Source organism: Sander vitreus, chromosome 7 (assembly GCF_031162955.1).
Source record: "Sander vitreus isolate 19-12246 chromosome 7, sanVit1, whole genome shotgun sequence".
In the NCBI taxonomy this organism is placed as follows: Eukaryota; Metazoa; Chordata; class Actinopteri; order Perciformes; family Percidae; genus Sander; species Sander vitreus.
This window is the reverse complement of record NC_135861.1, coordinates 1,968,615-1,986,802: the sequence shown is the minus strand read 5'-3', so window position 1 is coordinate 1,986,802 and position 18,188 is coordinate 1,968,615. Positions and strand designations below refer to the sequence as shown.

The 18,188-nt window shown below is 42.7% G+C and overlaps 1 protein-coding gene across 1 annotated transcript; it reads left to right on the top strand.

Moving 5' to 3' along the window:
* The first annotated feature begins 428 nt into the window (after positions 1-428).
* LOC144520443 (solute carrier family 2, facilitated glucose transporter member 1-like) lies at positions 429-16,299 on the top strand. The gene is made up of 10 exons (XM_078254150.1): positions 429-449; positions 2,039-2,131; positions 4,803-4,963; positions 6,545-6,785; positions 8,223-8,385; positions 9,497-9,684; positions 10,039-10,143; positions 12,795-12,896; positions 12,992-13,195; positions 14,200-16,299. The coding sequence occupies exons 1-10, from the start codon at positions 429-431 to the stop codon at positions 14,404-14,406; spliced, it is 1,485 nt and encodes a 494-aa protein (XP_078110276.1). The 3' UTR covers positions 14,407-16,299.
* The last annotated feature ends 1,889 nt before the right edge of the window (positions 16,300-18,188 follow it).

Sequence of the window (18,188 nt, the reverse complement as noted above, 5' to 3'; positions counted from 1 at the left end):
CAACAAAGTCTGAGAAATGGACACATTTCCCATCTGCGTTACTGAAGTTACAAGCACAAGCTTTGAGTTACAAGTACGGATTTTCACGCCTGAGCCTGCTTAGTGTGCTTTAGTGTGTAGTGTGAGAGACTTTTCTCCTGTGTGTATGTTTTCATTCTTCTGTGCAATGAAAGCACCACAGCGGACTTGAAAGCCTATTTTCATGTTGCTAAGTATAGCTACACAGCTAACTTTGTGGCATTCACCTACGTTGAACCTCTTGGCTTCTTTCATTCCGAACAACAACATGGCCAATCCACTCAGCCTGTCTAATTAATCATTTGAGCTCAGAGGTAGATTTATTGCCCGTGTTTAATTTAATATGTCAATGGGTTCCAAACTACTCTGTCTTTGATGCTGAACTGACAGCATGGATGGATTGTGAAACAATGGACCCCAATGAACGCTTGGTCAGGGGCCTTTGGTGTTTGTTAATGATGCAAAAAGTCTCTTTTAGCGTCACATTTAGACCCGTTCTTCAGGACTCTTGGCATCACTTTTTGACGCTCTGGGTTGGGATGTAGGTTTCAGTGACACGCGGGACAAGAACGGGACATGAACCCTGGTCTTCTGGGTGAAAGTCCTGTGTTGTTTGACCCATGCACCCCCCCAACCTGCCTTCTTACGTGGATTTTTTCCATAATACTCGCTACCGTTGTCTCTCTTAATACTACGTCGTCTTACAGCGCCGCGATCGAGCTGCTGCTCTGCCCGGTGCGATCCATACAAACGCTAAAGGCTGATTTTTGTGTCGGTATCTGACACTGAGAGACACTGACCAAGCGTCATGTTTTTACAAGTTGGGGGTGAGAACGGGATGCTGGGTCAGGGGCCTTTGGCGTTAGTTACTCACGCAAAAAGTCTCCTTTAGCGTCTCAGTCCGACGCAGGTTTTCTTATTTAAATAATTCCAATATAATCCCATCCGCGGTCATATTATGACCCTTTGTGTCATTTCTCAATGTTAGTTAGGGTTAGGGAAAGATCATGGATGGGGTTACAAAATGTATGTGTAAGTCACACCCAGGATATGAATCCCGGTCTCCTGGGTGAAATTCCTATGTTATTTGACCAATTCACCACCCCAAATGGATTTACGGTGTTTCTACTACTCGCTACCGTTGTTTTCCATTCCCTTCCTGTCCTCTAGATGTGTTGATGTTGAATGTTTGCGATAAACTGATGAAGCATTCCTTTATGTGTTTTGGATCAGCTGAAAGATGCATCGTCACAAAGCTGAAAACAGATTTTCTGACATGAAAAGTTTTAAAAGTTTTTAGAGATATGTGGTTCTTACAGGACAGCGACACTACAAACATATGATGATCTCATAGACCACATGTGTCAAACTCAAGGCCCGTGGGCCAGATCTGGCCCCTTGCAGATTTTAACCAGGCCCGCATATCAATTTGGGTTTCCAATCATTTTTGGGCCACTTAGATGTTGTCACTTTTTTGACGTTTTTGGCACTTTTGATGATGCTTTTTTTGACGATTTTTCAACGTTTTTTTTGGCGCTTGTTTAATGTTTTTTTGGGCCTTTTTTGGTAATTGTTTTCTATGATGACTAAGTTACTTTTTTGCTGACTTTTTAGGGCTTTATGTCGACCAAACTGTAAGTGAGAAGACTTTATTTTTTTTCTCTTAAATAAAAAACATATCAGTCAGACATCCAGGCCCTGGATGTGATTCTTATTTTCCAGTGCATCCTTAGTTTGACACCCCTGTTATAGACCATGATGCATTGCTGTAGATTAAACTATATATATATATATTCTTAAAGCTGCACTTTCATATGGCTCTTTGTAGTTTTGCTTATCTAAAGCTAATGTACTTGCACTTACTACTAGTTGTCTGGAGTTTGCACCTTCAAGGTTGAAAGCATTAATTGGAAGTTGCTTTGGATAAAAGCGTCAGCTAAACGACATGTAATGTAATGTAATTTAATGTAATGTAAATGACATGTAATGTTAAATCTTTGTTTCTCTGTCTTAACAACAGGTGACACCCCAGCTGATGATGGCTGTCGGCACAGCTGTGATTGGCTCTCTCCAGTTTGGCTACAATACTGGTGTAATCAATGCTCCTCAGAATGTGAGTATTTCATTTTCAAAAATACATAAAGAAATGTGTGAGAATAATGATGAAAGTGGGAGAGGAATACCATAACATGAACTAGTGGTAATGGAAGGTATTTTCAGGTAAAAGCTGAATCCAGGTGGTACATTTAATGGCTTCACCATCCCAGCATTTATTTCCAGAACTGATTTAGTTCACCTTGACTGAAAAGATCCATCTCAAACTTTAGATTTCATTGTGAAAATATAAAGACGAAATGCTTGGGCACACACTCAGAAACCTAGATTTGCTTCTGCTAAGAACAAGGGCATAGTTTCAGAACAGCAACAAAACAAAAACAAAACAAACATATAGAAAAAAGCAAGCATATGAAAGTAATACAAAGGTTATTTGCTTCATTTATATAAAGTAATATAATCTAGCAAATCATCCATTATGATTAAATTGGTTTTCACACTCTCAATAATAATGTTAGGACACCAAAACCATAGACAGTAAAAATAATAATTGGACGTAGCCTCCGTAAAGTCACCCATTGGTTTGCGGACTGACATTTTAAAGCCTTGAGTTTGGGTGTTGCCATCTTGGTTTTTTGAAACCGGACATGACAGTTTTTGAAGAGAGGGCGGAGCTGTGGAGGATGACGCGGCCATGCCTGTGTTGTGTATGGTTGCAACGGTGCTGCTCTAAGCTAAACTTAGCAATGCTAACCATGGCAATATGCACACTAAAATAGACCTCAACTTGTATTTTTGGTTGTTGACCGTGTTTTCTTAAACTTTGACCCTCTCACTGTGTGGCAAAGTTATTTGTAACGTTTTGGTCGCCTAAAAATGTCTTGTTTAGCGTTCTGCCAACCAAGCTAGCTAGCTACCGCTAGCGTTAGCTGGTAACTTATGGGGAAGTTTGCTGATTTTCTGTCCTGCTGTACATGCAGATGAACGGCTCCAGTACCCAGAGGTCTGTGTTTATCCGCCGGTAAATCTCCGCTGCATGACTCGCTTCAGAAGGCTTGAAAATTGACAACTTTACCTCTTTTAGTGTTTAAATTAGCACCGTTGAAACCATAAACAACACTGGCTTAGATGAATCATTCTCACTAGCTCCACCCTTTTATCCAAACATGGTCATATCTGGCTCCAAAATACCAAGATGGCGACAGCCAAACTGCAAACTCAAAGCTTCAATATGGCAGTCCACAAACCAATGGTGACATCACAGATGCTGTCCATTTTTTGTACAGAGACTTTTTACACGTAAATTATTATTATACAAAGGATGTAGTCTATATATTGATATATATAGAAAACGTTATATATATATATATATATATATATATATATATATATATATATATATAACGTTTTCTGTAGCACGACTAAAACACCTTTTGAACGTACACACGTTCCACCAAAACAAGTTCCTTCCTGAGACTATTTAGCAGAGGCACCGTGGCTCCGTCCGGCGCTTAGCGCCGCTCAAGACGATTGTGATTGGTTTCAAGAAATGCCAATAAACCAGAGCACGTTTCACTCCCATCCCAGAATGCTGGTTGGACTAGCCAGACCCTCCTTCGCAGTGCTGTGGAGGAGGGTCTGGCAATGCGAGACTAATTCTTTATATACACTCTATGGTTTCCACAGAGGCTTTTTTCCATACACATTATTCAATTACAAAGGATGTGATACGTGTTATTGTTGATTTTTTGTTGTTAAAGACAACAGAGAAAATATGCTTTTAAAAGGAGGTGTTGGAAACGCAGGTGACAGGTGACAGGTGACATGCAACATTGTTAGCAATGTTGCATGTCACCTGTTTAAGTCCGAGCAGGGATTTTAGTTTTTTTGCATGCTAACAAGCCTCTGACGGGGTCTGACATATAGCTGAAATAACAGGGAGTAGGTTAATGAGATAAAGCAGTTGGAGGCATTAAGGATTAAGGAGCTCAAGCTTACCAGGCAAGTTAAGATGTTGTGCTGGTGGACTACTGCCTAAGACTTAGTTCATAATGATAACAATATGTAATGACCCAATGTGGGAAAATCCCAAACAAAGTGGGGGTAGGCTATAGAACCGCATAATGCATAGTGGGTTAGTGTTGTTCCTCCACCAAATTATCTATTTTCCAACATGGATATTGTGAATAATGCTGTGAATGCTGCCACAGTGTTTTTCTGTCTAGTCTGCGCTGTGGAGTAAGGTCTGGCTACACCACAGATACATTCTGGGATAGGAGGAAAAAACGCTCTGTGGTTTTCTTGAAACCAATCACAATCATCTTGGGTGTCGCTAAGCACCGGCAGAGCCACGGTGCCTCTGCAAAATAGCCTCTGGAAGGAACTTGTTTTGGTGGAACATGTGTACGTCGTGCAACAGAAAACTCAGATTGGACAGATAGTCTAGCTAGCTGTCTGGATTTACCCTGCAGAGATCTGAGGAGCAGTTAACCATAGTCTTCATAAATCCATCGGAGTGTAGAACGCCAACACGAAAAAAAGAGAACGGGGACGGACATCTGGCAGAATTCCTGGTGGCACGGAGCAATCCCGGAAGTGGAACATCGTGGATATAGACTATGGAACGAGTGACTGACCAACATTGTTGAGAGCCCTTTAACAAAACAAGTTTAATCTGCCTTTATTCGTCTTGCACATTGAGTCTACCGTGTGTTGTTTTTGTGTTTCAGATCATTGAGAGCTTCTACAATGAGACGTGGAGCGGCAGGTTTTCAGAGCCCATCCCTCAGACCGCTTTAACAGCTCTGTGGTCGCTCTCTGTCGCCATCTTCTCTGTAGGAGGAATGTTCGGCTCCTTCTCTGTCGGCCTCTTTGTCAACCGTTTCGGCAGGTATGACTCTGTGGAGATACTGTGAATTCCTATCTTTATTCAATAGAGTGGTCTTGCAATTTGAGTGCATTTCTCATTGATTTCACGTTCAGATTTTAAAAATACTTTCCCTCACTGCTTTGTCCTCACACTCAAAAACTACTTGTGCTAAGATGTTCTCTGCTTCTGCTCAAACTGTGTGCTTGCACTCATATGTCTTCGCTTTTCCCACACGCTTGTTTATATATACATTAACTGTCCTTTTATTCCAAAAGTCGGGTGAGTAACCGCCCACAAGGGACGTTCTAAAGTAAAGCACCTGCAACGGGACGGGGATCATTTCAATTTCAATTTGATTTATAGTATAGAATCATAACAAGAGTTATCTCAAGACACTGATAGAGTAGGTCTAGACCACACTCTATAATTTACAATTTCAATAATTGCTTGCCCGGCCAAATGCTTGCCCGCCCAAGAGCAAGCATTTGATGCAACAGTGGCGTTTAGGCAGAAACCTCGAGTGAGGGGAAAACTTCCTTTTAGGCAGAAACCTCGGACAGACCCAGGCTCTTGGTGGGCGGGCATCTACTGGTGCCGGTTGGGGGTATAATGGATAACAGCGGCAAGTAACAATAAAGATAATGGGGTAACAATTTACAATAGGGTACACAAAAATGTAGGTAGTTACTGAGGAACGAATGAGGAATGAATGAGTAACGAATGGTTAGTTAATGATTAGTTACTGATTGACTGTAATTTTAGTTACTGGTAACGCATTTAACAGTAGCTACCATTCTGTTTACCAGTAACTAATCATTAGTGCTTGAATCAGTCAATCAGTAACTAATCATTAACTAACCGTTCATTCCTCATTCATTCCTCAGTTACTACCTACATTTTTGTGTACCTTATTGTCATAGGCGCCGATTTATGTTTTCCTCTGTGGGTGCTCAAGGCTTCTGACAGGGCACTGGTGGAACTCTCTGCACTGGTGGTGGATGTCGTTGATGCACTTGCATCATTAGATTTTGCTTTTTTAATAACAAATCTGTCCATTTTAGTCGCACTCTGACTACCTAACGCACATGCACGCAAGTGGGAGGATGGAGGGAGGTCACTAAAGAGGCAATTTCATCCGAGAGACGCTGTGATTGGTGGATAGGATATGGAGCAGGGGACTGACAGCGACATAACCAATCACACTATGACAGACGCTCCACTTAGCACCAACTGCAATGTTTAATTTTAAATGCATGTAGCCTACTGGCGGTCTGGCACACCTGGGTGCTCAGTATTTTCCGTGGGTGTTCGAGCTCCGGAGCACCCATGGTATCGGCGTCTATGCTTAGTGTAAAGTGTTACCGATAATGGAACTATGACTAGAAATAATTGGTCAAAACAAAAAAGAACAGAGTTTTAAGGGGAAAAAATGTTACAAAAACCTGAATGGGTAATCAATGCCAAATACTCTCATGTTGAAAGACTAGACTCTTAAATAAAGATGGGAATGAATCTCCTTATGACTCTTCCAATGACCAGCAACATTAAATCACACCTTTAAGAATGACACACCATTAATGAATACTCTTCTTATCTCTAAAGGAGGAACTCCATGCTCATGGCCAATGTGTTTGCCTTCATTGCTGCTCTGTTTATGGGCTTCTCCAAGCTGGCTGCTTCCTTTGAGATGCTCATCGTTGGACGTTTCATAGTGGGTCTCTACTGCGGCCTCTCCACTGGCTTTGTGCCCATGTACGTTGAGGAAATCTCACCCACGTCTCTCCGCGGAGCATTAGGAACGCTGCATCAACTTGGTGTAGTGATCGGCATTCTCATGGCACAGGTGGGATCCTTAACTCTTGAACTCATGATTGCTCTCTTCATTTCCCATCTTCAGTAGCTTTAGAATGAGAAAATAAAATCTCCATATAGTCTGATAGTTTGGGCTGTTCTCATGAACCATTCATACAAATAGTTACGAAAAGTAACGCACTGTAATAACTCCTCATGTTCTAAATCATAAGTGCAGACCATGCTGATGTATTGCTATGTGATCACCAGACGCAAACAGAATCTGCAGATATTTACAGTTTTCAGCGATGATCTAGGATGAAAATCTGCAGAATGTAGCGGACTGTTTTTCTGCTTGCGGTGGAAATGGGTCGACATTCTAAGTTATATTTAAATTGTTTTAGTTTGTTTAAAATGTGTGGAAAATTCTGCGGAAATTCTGCGTTCACAGATTCTGTGTGGGCCGGCCCTGTTCTAATCTACACATGTGTGATTGGCTGCAATGGAAGGAGGTATCTGATTAGCTACAGATAATCCCCTTTGAAAAAAAAAAAACATTTTTAAATCAAGTTGTGGCAGGGGAGTCTCAACAAACCCCCAAACAAATGCTGGCAAATGGCTTTCAACTCGAAGCGGAGCACGCGTCCCGGGGTAAACACACGATTCTCACCCAGGAAACGTGCCGCCTGATGCTCACTTTTTTCAGCTAAACTTGTTACTGTAAACTTTAACAGCTGCTGAAACAACGAGCACTTCACGGTGCTCACCTTTTCATGACCTGAAAGGTTGTCATGTGACCAGCCAGCGGTGGCCTAATGTAGTAGGATACCATACGAATGGGTGTGCATACGTTTTTGTAGGATGAACATTGCATACAGTATATTCTGCACTTTATGTAGCATATTGTATTCTGTGTTCTTGTACTGTATTGTATGTGAAACTATTTGTTGTCTTGCACGCCTACGCTTGTCTTGGCCAGGTCGCCGTTGCAAATGAGAACCTGTTCTCAACGGCCTACCTGGTTAAATAAAACAAAAATAAAAAAATATTAATTATTTATTATTATATTGATGCGGCTTATGCATAGCAAAAGGTAAAAAATACGCATCAACGCATTGTGGCACACAGGCCTTCTTCAGGGTGACAACCCAGAAGTGAGAGGCAAACAGGAAATATGTAGAACAAAGATAGGAAGTGATTGTTGGACTTGTTTCAACCATCACCGTCTTCCCACATTCTTAAATTTATATTACATTTCTGTAAAACAAGAAATGTCTGAGTGCACATCAGAAATACATTTGTGAAGCTGCATTTATTAATATGTGGATTTTCTTTTTACATTTAATTTAATGATAAATATTTTGTCGGCATTAATAAAGTATTTTTGTGGAGACTAATTTATATATAAATCATGAAATATATTAGTGTTATGGTAGTACTAAATGTAGTGTGTACAGTGTGAGTAAGCAGTGTGCTGTGTGTTGTGCAGATCTTTGGGATTGAGTTCATCATGGGGAACGCCTCCCTGTGGCCGCTCCTGTTGGGTTTCACTCTGCTGCCGTCCGTGCTGCAGTGTGTCCTGCTGCCGCTCTGCCCCGAGAGCCCCCGATACGTCCTCATCAACCTCAATGATGAGAGCAAAGCCCGCAGTAGTGAGACAAACACACATGCACGCACACACACACATACGCACACACGCACACACACACACACACACACACACACACACACGCATGCACGCCCGCCCGCACGTGCACGCATGCTCGCACAAGCACACACACACACACACACACACACACACACACACACACACACACACACACACACACAGGTTTGTGGCACTATCTTTGTGGGGACCCGTTATCCATAATCCTAAAACCAAGTCTTAACCCTGAAACAGCCCTTTAAACTTTTGGGGTCTAGCATTTGTCAGGACCCCACAAGCATACTGGACTCCCGGTTTTTGGACCCCACGAATATAGTTAAACAAGCCCACACATACACACACACACACACACACACACACACACACACACACACACACACACACACACACACACACACACGCACGCATGCACACACACACACACACATAAACACGCATGCACATGCACACACACACACACACACACACACACACACATAAACACGCACACACACACACACACACACACACACACACACACACACACACACACACACACACACACACACAGGTTTGTGGCACTATCTTTGTGGGGACCCGTTATCCATAATCCTAAAACCAAGTCTTAACCCTGAAACAGCCCTTTAAACTTTTGGGGTCTAGCATTTTGGCCCCACAAGCATACTGGACTCCCGGTTTTTGGACCCCACGAATATAGTTAAACAAGCCCACACATACACACACACACACACACACACACACACACACACACACACACACACACACACACACACACACACACACACACACACACACACACACACACACACACACACACACATTTCACAAAACTTTACTTGCAGTGAATAAAGATAGAAAACCTGATCTTAAGCTTTTCACGGGCATTTATTATTCATATTTAGACCGATATCACGATATATTATTACAGGATTGTCTAGCAACATATTAATTATTGCAGTATATCTGTATCGTGATAGTAACGGTATCGTGAGCCGTGTATCGTATCGTAAGGTAACCTGTGACTCCCAGCCCTGGTGGCGGCTTTATAAATCCCTTTCCAGGCTGATGATGTACTAACTTGACCTCCTGTCCTCCAGTCCTGGTGAAGCTGCGGGGCACTGACGAGGTGAGCGACGACATGCAGGAGATGAAGGAGGAGAGCCAGCAGATGATGAGGGAGAAGACGGTGACCATCCCCGAGCTGTTCCGCTCCCCCGCGTACCGCCAGCCCATCTTTGTTGCCATCATGCTGCAGCTCTCGCAGCAGCTGTCTGGAATCAACGCTGTAAGTCATCCGTGTCAGATGGACGAGATCTGACAAGTCTCGCATTGCCAGATCTCCACAGCACCGTGGAGGAAGGTCTGGCTACACCACAGATGCATAAGAAGAGGGGCCTGAGTATCATTGAATGATCCGTAATTCATTTCATTTGACACCAGAAACCAGTTTTTCTTTGTTTTTTGTTTTTACACAAATAACAGATATGTTTTTTTTCATTCTTTTTTTTAAACACAAATGAATTACGGATTATCCAATGATACCCTGACCGAGAAGGCCTGTGTATACACACACTAAGACAAACTGTAGCAAATGTAACTGTAACTAAAGCAACTGTTCCCGGTGTTGTGTCATCTTTAGGTGTTTTACTACTCAACTGGGATCTTTGAGCGAGCAGGAGTGTCCCAGCCTGTTTATGCAACCATCGGTGCAGGAGTGGTCAACACTGCCTTCACTGTGGTTTCTGTAAGTCACAAAAGAACCAGAAACATAAAAGGAGAAAGAGAGGCAGAGTCCCTCCCATTCCGGTGGACCACCATCTGACCTTATTTCAGAAAATATATGTACTGTAGTGAACGGGGAAGAGACAAATAATGTGTTGATGCCGTCTGAATTTAGCCATGAATTAGCTCCTCTTTTCTCCCTGTGTGTTGAGCTCTCTGTTTTAGCTACAGAGTGAGACCTATCACTGCTGTTCCATCTTTGTTGGGAGTCACACATGAGCAGTACCTAGGTAAGGACTACTAGCCAGTCAGAAGCAGAGTATGAGGGCGTGCCCTGATAGTACCTAGGTAAGGACTACTAGCCAGTCAGAAGCAGAGTATGAGGGCGTGCCCTGACAGTACCTAGGTAAGGACTACTAGCCAGTCAGAAGCAGAGTATGAGGGCGTGCCCTGATAGTACCTAGGTAAGGACTACTAGCCAGTCAGAAGCAGAGTATGAGGGCGGAGCTAGTTGATAGATTAAACTTTTGCCGTATCCGGTCGGCAAAACTCCGAACACATCTTCCTTTTTTAAGAATGACTTCAGTGCCGTTCTTTGTTCTTTTCTCAAAGAAAAGCTGAACTCCAAGTCTTCCAGAGTCGCGGCCAAAGCCGATCCAAAAGGATCGGACGCTGCAAATCAGAAGCCAACTTGAGCGTCGTTGACTATTGTTGTTCTTCTGGCCCACTGGTATTTAGGTCACCACCCAACTCCTTCTGTATTTTATGTCTATGTTGTTTTTCATGTGTTATATGCCTTGCTGCAAAACCAATTGCCCTCCGGGGACAAAATAAAGTTGAAGTTGAATTACATCTCTCGTCTCGCACAATGGCCCTCATTTATGAAATGTGCGTACGACCTAAAACAGGCGTAGGACGGGCGTACGCTGATTCCTACGCAAAGCAAGGGATTTATCAATTTGAACGTGAGCATAGGCTGCTATAAAATCTCACGTCTGGTCTGAACTCGTGTACCCAAGTTTTCGAGTCAGTGTGGACTTGCGGTGCAGCATATAAAAAGTTTAACAGGAGAAGGATCAAGTCATCAGTTGATCACATATCAGCAATGGCAGATCTGGCTCTTTTAAAAGACCTCTATTCGCCGGTACAACAGTGCACACGTACGCGCACGGGCCACGGTGGAGCGCTCCATCGGATTGATTAAGGGAAGATGGCTCTGTCTTGCATCAGCGGGGGGGGGGACCCTACTATACACGGCAGAAAACATTGTTTTAGCCTGTGGGGTTCTGGAGCCAGATGACCCGATGCCCAGAGAGCAGTGTCCAGCACAGCCCCAACTGGGGGCTATACGAATGAGACAGGATATTATTCCTCGCTTTTAAAAGGTACAGTGTTATGTTTGGCAATGATAGCCTACTCAATACAGGAAACATGACATTGCACAACATTTTTATTTATTCTTCAGGTTTTCGTTTCTCTTTTAAAGTGTTGATGGCCACAAGTGAACGATTTATTTCTGCTACTGACCGACATATTTCGGCTTGTTTTTCCAGCCCCTCTGCTGTCAGGAGACAGGGTGGGGGTGGGGGTCCAGCACAGCTGTTGCCTGGCTCTGACTCATGAAAAAAACAGTAAAAGTAAAATAAGACACTGCATAAACTCCGCTACTGTGTGTTTATTTAAATATAGGTAAACCATATAGGCCTAAGATATTGCAATATAAGCCTGTATATTACTATTAGGACTATAGCATACATATGTCAAGGATGTATAAATTAAATAAACTTCAGCCGGAGTACTGATTTACGACTGCAACACTGTGGACTGCATCAGTGATCTCTTTCCATTCCCCATTCTTTCTACAGCCTTTAATACCAGTTTTCAGGCTGCCAAATCTACAAACGTAAGTGCAAGTGAACCTGAGATATCAGGGTTTCAATCTCCACCTCTGAAAAGTTCCACTTCTTAGCCAGATTACGTATCATATATGATATGTCGTAAATTGTAGGGGCGAGGCCTCAAAACCGAGAATATATAGGGGCGTGATATTTAAATGTCGATTGTTTCCAGCCGCTGCATTTATCAATGTACGACCATTCTTACACTCTGATTGATGTGATACGAACGTTTCATGAATCACACGTGAAGCCTGTCGTAAGATGATTTCTGCGCTCATATCTGCGCTGGTTTCTACGTTAGGTTGATAAATGAGGGCCAATATACGTCACCTTGCTTGATGCTCGGCTTGCTCGCTAGCTCGTAAACTAGCTTACCTCTGTTCCACAACACATGTAACGTTATCTTACCTGATCCAGCATCTTTTTATCAGCCGAAAAGGGAAAGAACGAGCAAGATGTCCCGGTACCAAACACACAGACATCATAGCTTCCGAGAGATGTCACTTAGAGACTTTGAAGTCGTCTTGCTAATGACGTCTTACACTTTAACAGTTTTATGACAAAATGAGACTTTCTTCACTTGCAAAATTATCTTTTAAATTGACAAACATCATATGTGTAATTCATGGCTCAATTCAAACGGGATCAAATCAATATTAGGCTCTCCCCCGTTCACTACCGAACATATTTCTTTCCGAAATAAAGTCCCATGGTAGTGCACTGGAAGGGAAGGGCCTTCACCTCTCTTTAAGCTACTTTCTCTCCTTCTGTGCAGTTGTTTGTGGTCGAGCGAGTCGGCAGGAGACCCCTTCACCTCGTTGGTTTGATGGGAATGGCAGTTTCAGCAGTTTTCCTAACTGTTGCCATGGCGTTGTTGGTAAGTGTTTGAGATTATCTTTCACAGTCTTAAATCCATTAGGTTTTTTTTAAATGCAGTGACTGAAAGCTTCTGTGGTGTGCTGTGTTTCTCAGGACCAGCTCAGTTGGATGTCCTATGTCAGCATTGTGGCCATCTTTAGTTTCGTGGCCTTTTTTGAAATTGGCCCCGGCCCCATCCCCTGGTTCATCGTGGCGGAGCTCTTCAGCCAGGGGCCGCGGCCGTCTGCCATTGCAGTTGCTGGTTTGTCCAATTGGTCTGCCAACTTCTTAGTGGGAATTGGCTTCCCGTATGTTGAGGTAAGACATCTTTAATTTAAAATGATACTTACATTGTACACTTAAAGACTGTTAAAATAGTGGAAGAAGCATCCGTGAGTTCACACGTTAGTTTGTGGCCACTTTGAAGCCTCGAGTTTGGCAATTTGGACGTCGCCAACTTGTGTTTTTTGCTACTGGATGGGACGTTGTTTTTATGAGAGGGTGGAGCTGGAGAGAGTTGTTTACGGTTGCAATGCTGTTGCGCTAAGCTAAACGCTAAAGGGGGAAAGTTGTTGATTTTCAAACCTTCTGAAGCGAGTCATCAATCGGCGATTTACTGGCGGATAAACGTGGACCTCCGGGTACTGGCGCCGTTCATCTGCATGTACGGCAGAACAGAAAATGTGCCAGAAAAGTTGTCATAACACTGAACAAGACATTTTTAGGTGACGAAATGTTCCAATTAACTTCGCTGAAGTGAAAACACACAGTGAGAGGGTCACTCTCAGCCAAAAACAAGTTTAGACTACAAATAGACTGAGGTTTATTTTAATGTCCCCAGTGTTAGCATGGTTAGCATCGCTAAGCCTCTGTCCTGACTGACAGGTCCTAAAGCATCCCCTGCTGTATCGTCTGGTTTAAAATAAATGGGAGCATCATTTACTAAATGAACATCATGCTGTGTTGAAGAAGACTTGAAACTAGCGATTGAGACCATAAACTCATTATGAAAATGTTTACTGAGGTAATAAATGAAGAGAGAAGTAGGCTCATTTTCTCACAGACTTCTATAGAAACAGACTTCTGTTTGGAGCCGGTGGAGTCTCCCCCTGCTGGAAGTTAGAGAGAATGCAGCTTTAAGGAGCTTCAGCGTCGGCTTCACTTCTCAGACCTGGAAGCTCCGTCCATTATTTTTTTTTTTTTATAGTCTATGATTGTACATGTATATTCAGTCCAAAAATGCTGTCAACTTGCTTAACTGTTGACTGTATACATACTTTAGCTTGTTCCCCTTATTCAAAAGAAATGTTTTGCCTCCCCAGCAACTCTGCGGCCCATACGTCTTCATCATCTTCATCGTCCTGCTGCTCGGCTTCTTCACCTTCACATACTTCAAGGTTCCCGAGACTAAGGGCCGCACCTTCGATGAGATTTCAGCGGGCTTCCGGCAGTCCGCTGGTCATGGTGCTGACAAGTACTCTGCCCCCGAAGAGTTCAACACCCTCAGGGGGGATGACCCCGACCTTTGAAAGCTGCCATACATGCACATGCACACAGCGTGCAGCAAAGTTACCTGTTACACTTTTAGGATACTACTACTTAGGGTACACTTTTAGGATACTACTATCGTGTTTTTATCGGCCAGTATTACCTAAGAGGTTAAGTCAGACTGTAACAAAGATGGATGACCTGACTGAGGATATTAAGGCTGCAACTAACGATTATTTTTTATTGTCGATTATTTTTATCGATTATACGATCAGTAGTTTGGTGTCTAAAATGTCTGAAAATTGTGAAAAATGTGGATCAGTGTTTCCCAAAGCCCAAGATGTCATCCTCAAATGTCTTGTTTTGTCCACAACACAAAGATATTCAGTTTACTGTCCCAGAGGAGAGAAGAAACTAGAACAATATTCACATTTAAGCAACTGGAATTAGAGAATTTTCTGACTCAAACTGATTAATCGATAATCAAAACAGTTGACGATTTGTTTAATAGTTGCCAGCTAATCGATTCAACTTTGCAGCTCTAGAGGATGTCAATGTTCAGCCTGTAGGAAGTCTATTTTCATCACTTGCCATGCTGGCAAAAATGTCTTCCATAGGCTTTTAAAATGAAGTGAGTGAGTAGACTAAGTAAGTGAGGCTGGGGTATGCTGCAGCATAAAAGACACGGTGGGTTTAAACTGTAAATATTTTGAGTGTTATGTAGTGTTATTCTTATTCAAAATATCTTTTTTCATGTTTGTTATGCAGTCCTATTTTCTATTTTGGAATTGAAATGATCTGGTTTGAAGCGGTAGACTGACTGCTTCAATTAAAACAAGGTCAACATTTGGAAGAGACTATCTCTCCAGGGCAAGGCCGTTCCAATCAGTAGTCGTGTTTCCATCAACGTATGTTCATGTGCATTTTGAAGTATTGCATTAGAAGAGGTTGATGGAAACGGTAAAATTTGGAAAAAAAACCTTCCTCAAACTTGCAAAAACGTTTTTACGTTCGCTTGAGGTGGTTTTTTGCCTTTTTCGGAAAAAGAGTTGATGCGCAAAATGGGCGATGGAAACAGCTTTGCAGAATAAGTTGTGACGTAGCGAACATGTCAGTCGCGTGACTATAGTCGCGGTATCCATCGGATGGGGGAAGGATCGGGATACGGGTCCCCTCCAGTGCGGCGTACACTTGTGGCACAAGGTGCGTGGTGGAGTTGCGGTGGGCTAAAGCCTGTGCCTCCGCCACGTCGGGTAAATTGAGGAATTGGTTCAACAGCTTGAATGGTACGGCCCTGCACACCGCGTACACACCGCGGTGAACGGTTGTCTCGCCGACACCAAATGTCTCTGCCACAACCCTGGATTCTGGATTCTGCACAGGTGGCCGACTTGTACAAAGCTACCTCTCTCCATTTAGCCAAAGAAACGTAGCTTCTAAACGCTTTGATTTAGCAAGCCGGTTTGTAATCTACAGCCACGCGTAACGTCAACTTGTGACGTAACTACGCTTCGTGTAGTCCAGTTTATTCGCTCTAAACCAGTTGATGGAAACGCTTCTAATTCGTATTTTCTTTTTTGCAACATTTTAAAAGTTTGCTTAAAATTCGCTTGACAATTAGATGGAAAGATGACTAATGTTAGTCACTGAACCCATACACACCCGGGCCTTTTAAGAACTATTATGGGCCATGTAGTGGTGTGTCATGAAGTGATATCCACATCAACTGCCAAATGTACAAATGGAATATGTAACTCTGTGGAGAGATAGTCTTGATACGATAGAGAACAACAGTATCCAACACGCCCTCGTACCAAAACGACAGACTAGGTTGATTCCAATGACAGATGTAAGCGTTTAAGCTAACGCTGTTATACAGCCGCACAGTCGCCATTTTGAACATGTGACTGCAAAACGTGACCATGAAGGCAGTACTTTTTGGGGCTTTTCCCTTCATTAGAAAGCGGATAGATATGAAAGGGGGAGAGAGATAGGGGATGACGCGCACCAAAGGGCAGCAGGTCGGACCCGAACCCTGCCGCCGCTGCAGGACTCAGCCAACATGGGGCGAACGCTGCCACTGGGTGAGCCAGAGGCCGCCCCTATGGCAGTTTTTTTTTTTTTATCACGTGACAGTTTTATTTAAGGCAACGGTCGCAGTTTTAAACACGTATTTAACGTTGTGAAATGGAACTAGTTAAGTTTAGTCGTGTGTTTGTTTTTGCCGTTCTCAACCTTCATTCGTTTGGGTTCGATTCCCACTGCGGTACATCAACCAACGTGTCCCTGAGCAAGACACTTAACCCCTAGTTGCTCCAGAGGCGTGCAGCCTCTGACATATGTAGTGTCAGCTAGGTGACATGTAATTTAAATATCTCACGTTACTGTATTGTGTCAACAGTTAACTTTATTTAATATGGTATGTGGTGTTTTCTTGTGCGGGGTGCAAATGTTCCACCACAACAAGTTCCTTCCTGAGACTATTTAGCAGAGCCACCGTCGCTGCGTCCGGAGCTCAGCGCCGCCCACGATGATTCTGATTGGTTTAAAGAAATGCAAACAACCCAGAGTGTTTGTTTCTACTATCCCAGAATGCATCTGTGGTGTAGCCAGACCTTCCTCTGCAGCGCTGTGGAGATAGAGCTGGCGATGCGAGACTAGTTTAGACCCAACTGTTTCTGTACATTTAGCTTTGAGACAGGCACACATTTTAATAATAATAATTAATAGTTTTGAATGACTGTATATCTTTAACTCCAGCCGACAAGTCTTTGCGTCACTTTGCATCCATGCTTCTCTTATGCAGTCACACCACTTATACATATTGTTATAATCAGAGGTGGTGACTGTAATTGAGTAGTTTTTTGTGTACTTTTACTTTTTAAAGTAGTTTTTTAAATCTGTAATTTTACTAAGTATTGCACTTGGCAACATTTTACATCACATCTGTTACCGAGTTAAAAAAAAAGTAAATAATAAAATAAATTGCACCGTTGCTTTGGCAAAGTATCTGTCAAACTAGATTTTTATACCGGTAATTTTACTTTACTTAAGTAAAAGTTCATCAAGTAATAGTACTTTTACAGAAGTAGAAAATGTTTGTACTCTTTCCACCTCTCGTTATTATGTTTTTATTTACTTTACGATGTTTATTGTTAGTTTTATCATTATTATTTACTTCCAACCAATGTATGTATTTTCTGGAATAAATGTTCTTCATAATAACTGAATCCACAGGTTATAGAGTGTCATACTTGGAGAGTTAGAAAGTCATATATACTGTAAATTGTAGCCTATGGGTGGGAATAACCCCACGATACACAGCTCACGATACCGATAATATCACGATGCAGCCATTTCGCTATAATCAATACATTGCTAGACAATCCTTTAACGATACATCGCGATATCGCGAACGGGTCCGTACGATATCATACGAAAATGTATGGACACCAAAACGTATGATATCCTACGAAATTAGGAGAGCGCCGGCTGGTCACATGACGCCGGCTGGCTACGAGCTCCATGACGCTGAGTGGCAGTTCCTTGATGTTTAAGCCGCTACAGAGCTTCGCGACGCGAGCTAAAGACCTCCGTCACAGCTCGGTCGTATCAGCGGCAATTAGTAGATGCGTTTAGCCGAAAATAGGTGACGTTGAGCCGGGTACAGAGCACTATGAGCTGCCACTCGTTTCGGCGGAGATTACGGTTACATTTAGTCCACCAAATATGAGTGTTTAGCTGCGACGAAAGTTAAGATTAGGCACCAAAACGACTAGTTAAGATTAGGAAAAAGATTGTGGTTTGGATTATAACACTCCCG

Coding starts and splice junctions, on each gene's coding strand:
- LOC144520443 (XM_078254150.1), top strand. CDS start 429: ATGGACCCCAATGAACGCTTG. Junction 450..2,038: donor TGGACCCCAATGAACGCTTG/GTCAGGGGCCTT, acceptor TCTTAACAACAG/GTGACACCCCAGCTGATGAT. Junction 13,196..14,199: donor TTGGCTTCCCGTATGTTGAG/GTAAGACATCTT, acceptor TTGCCTCCCCAG/CAACTCTGCGGCCCATACGT.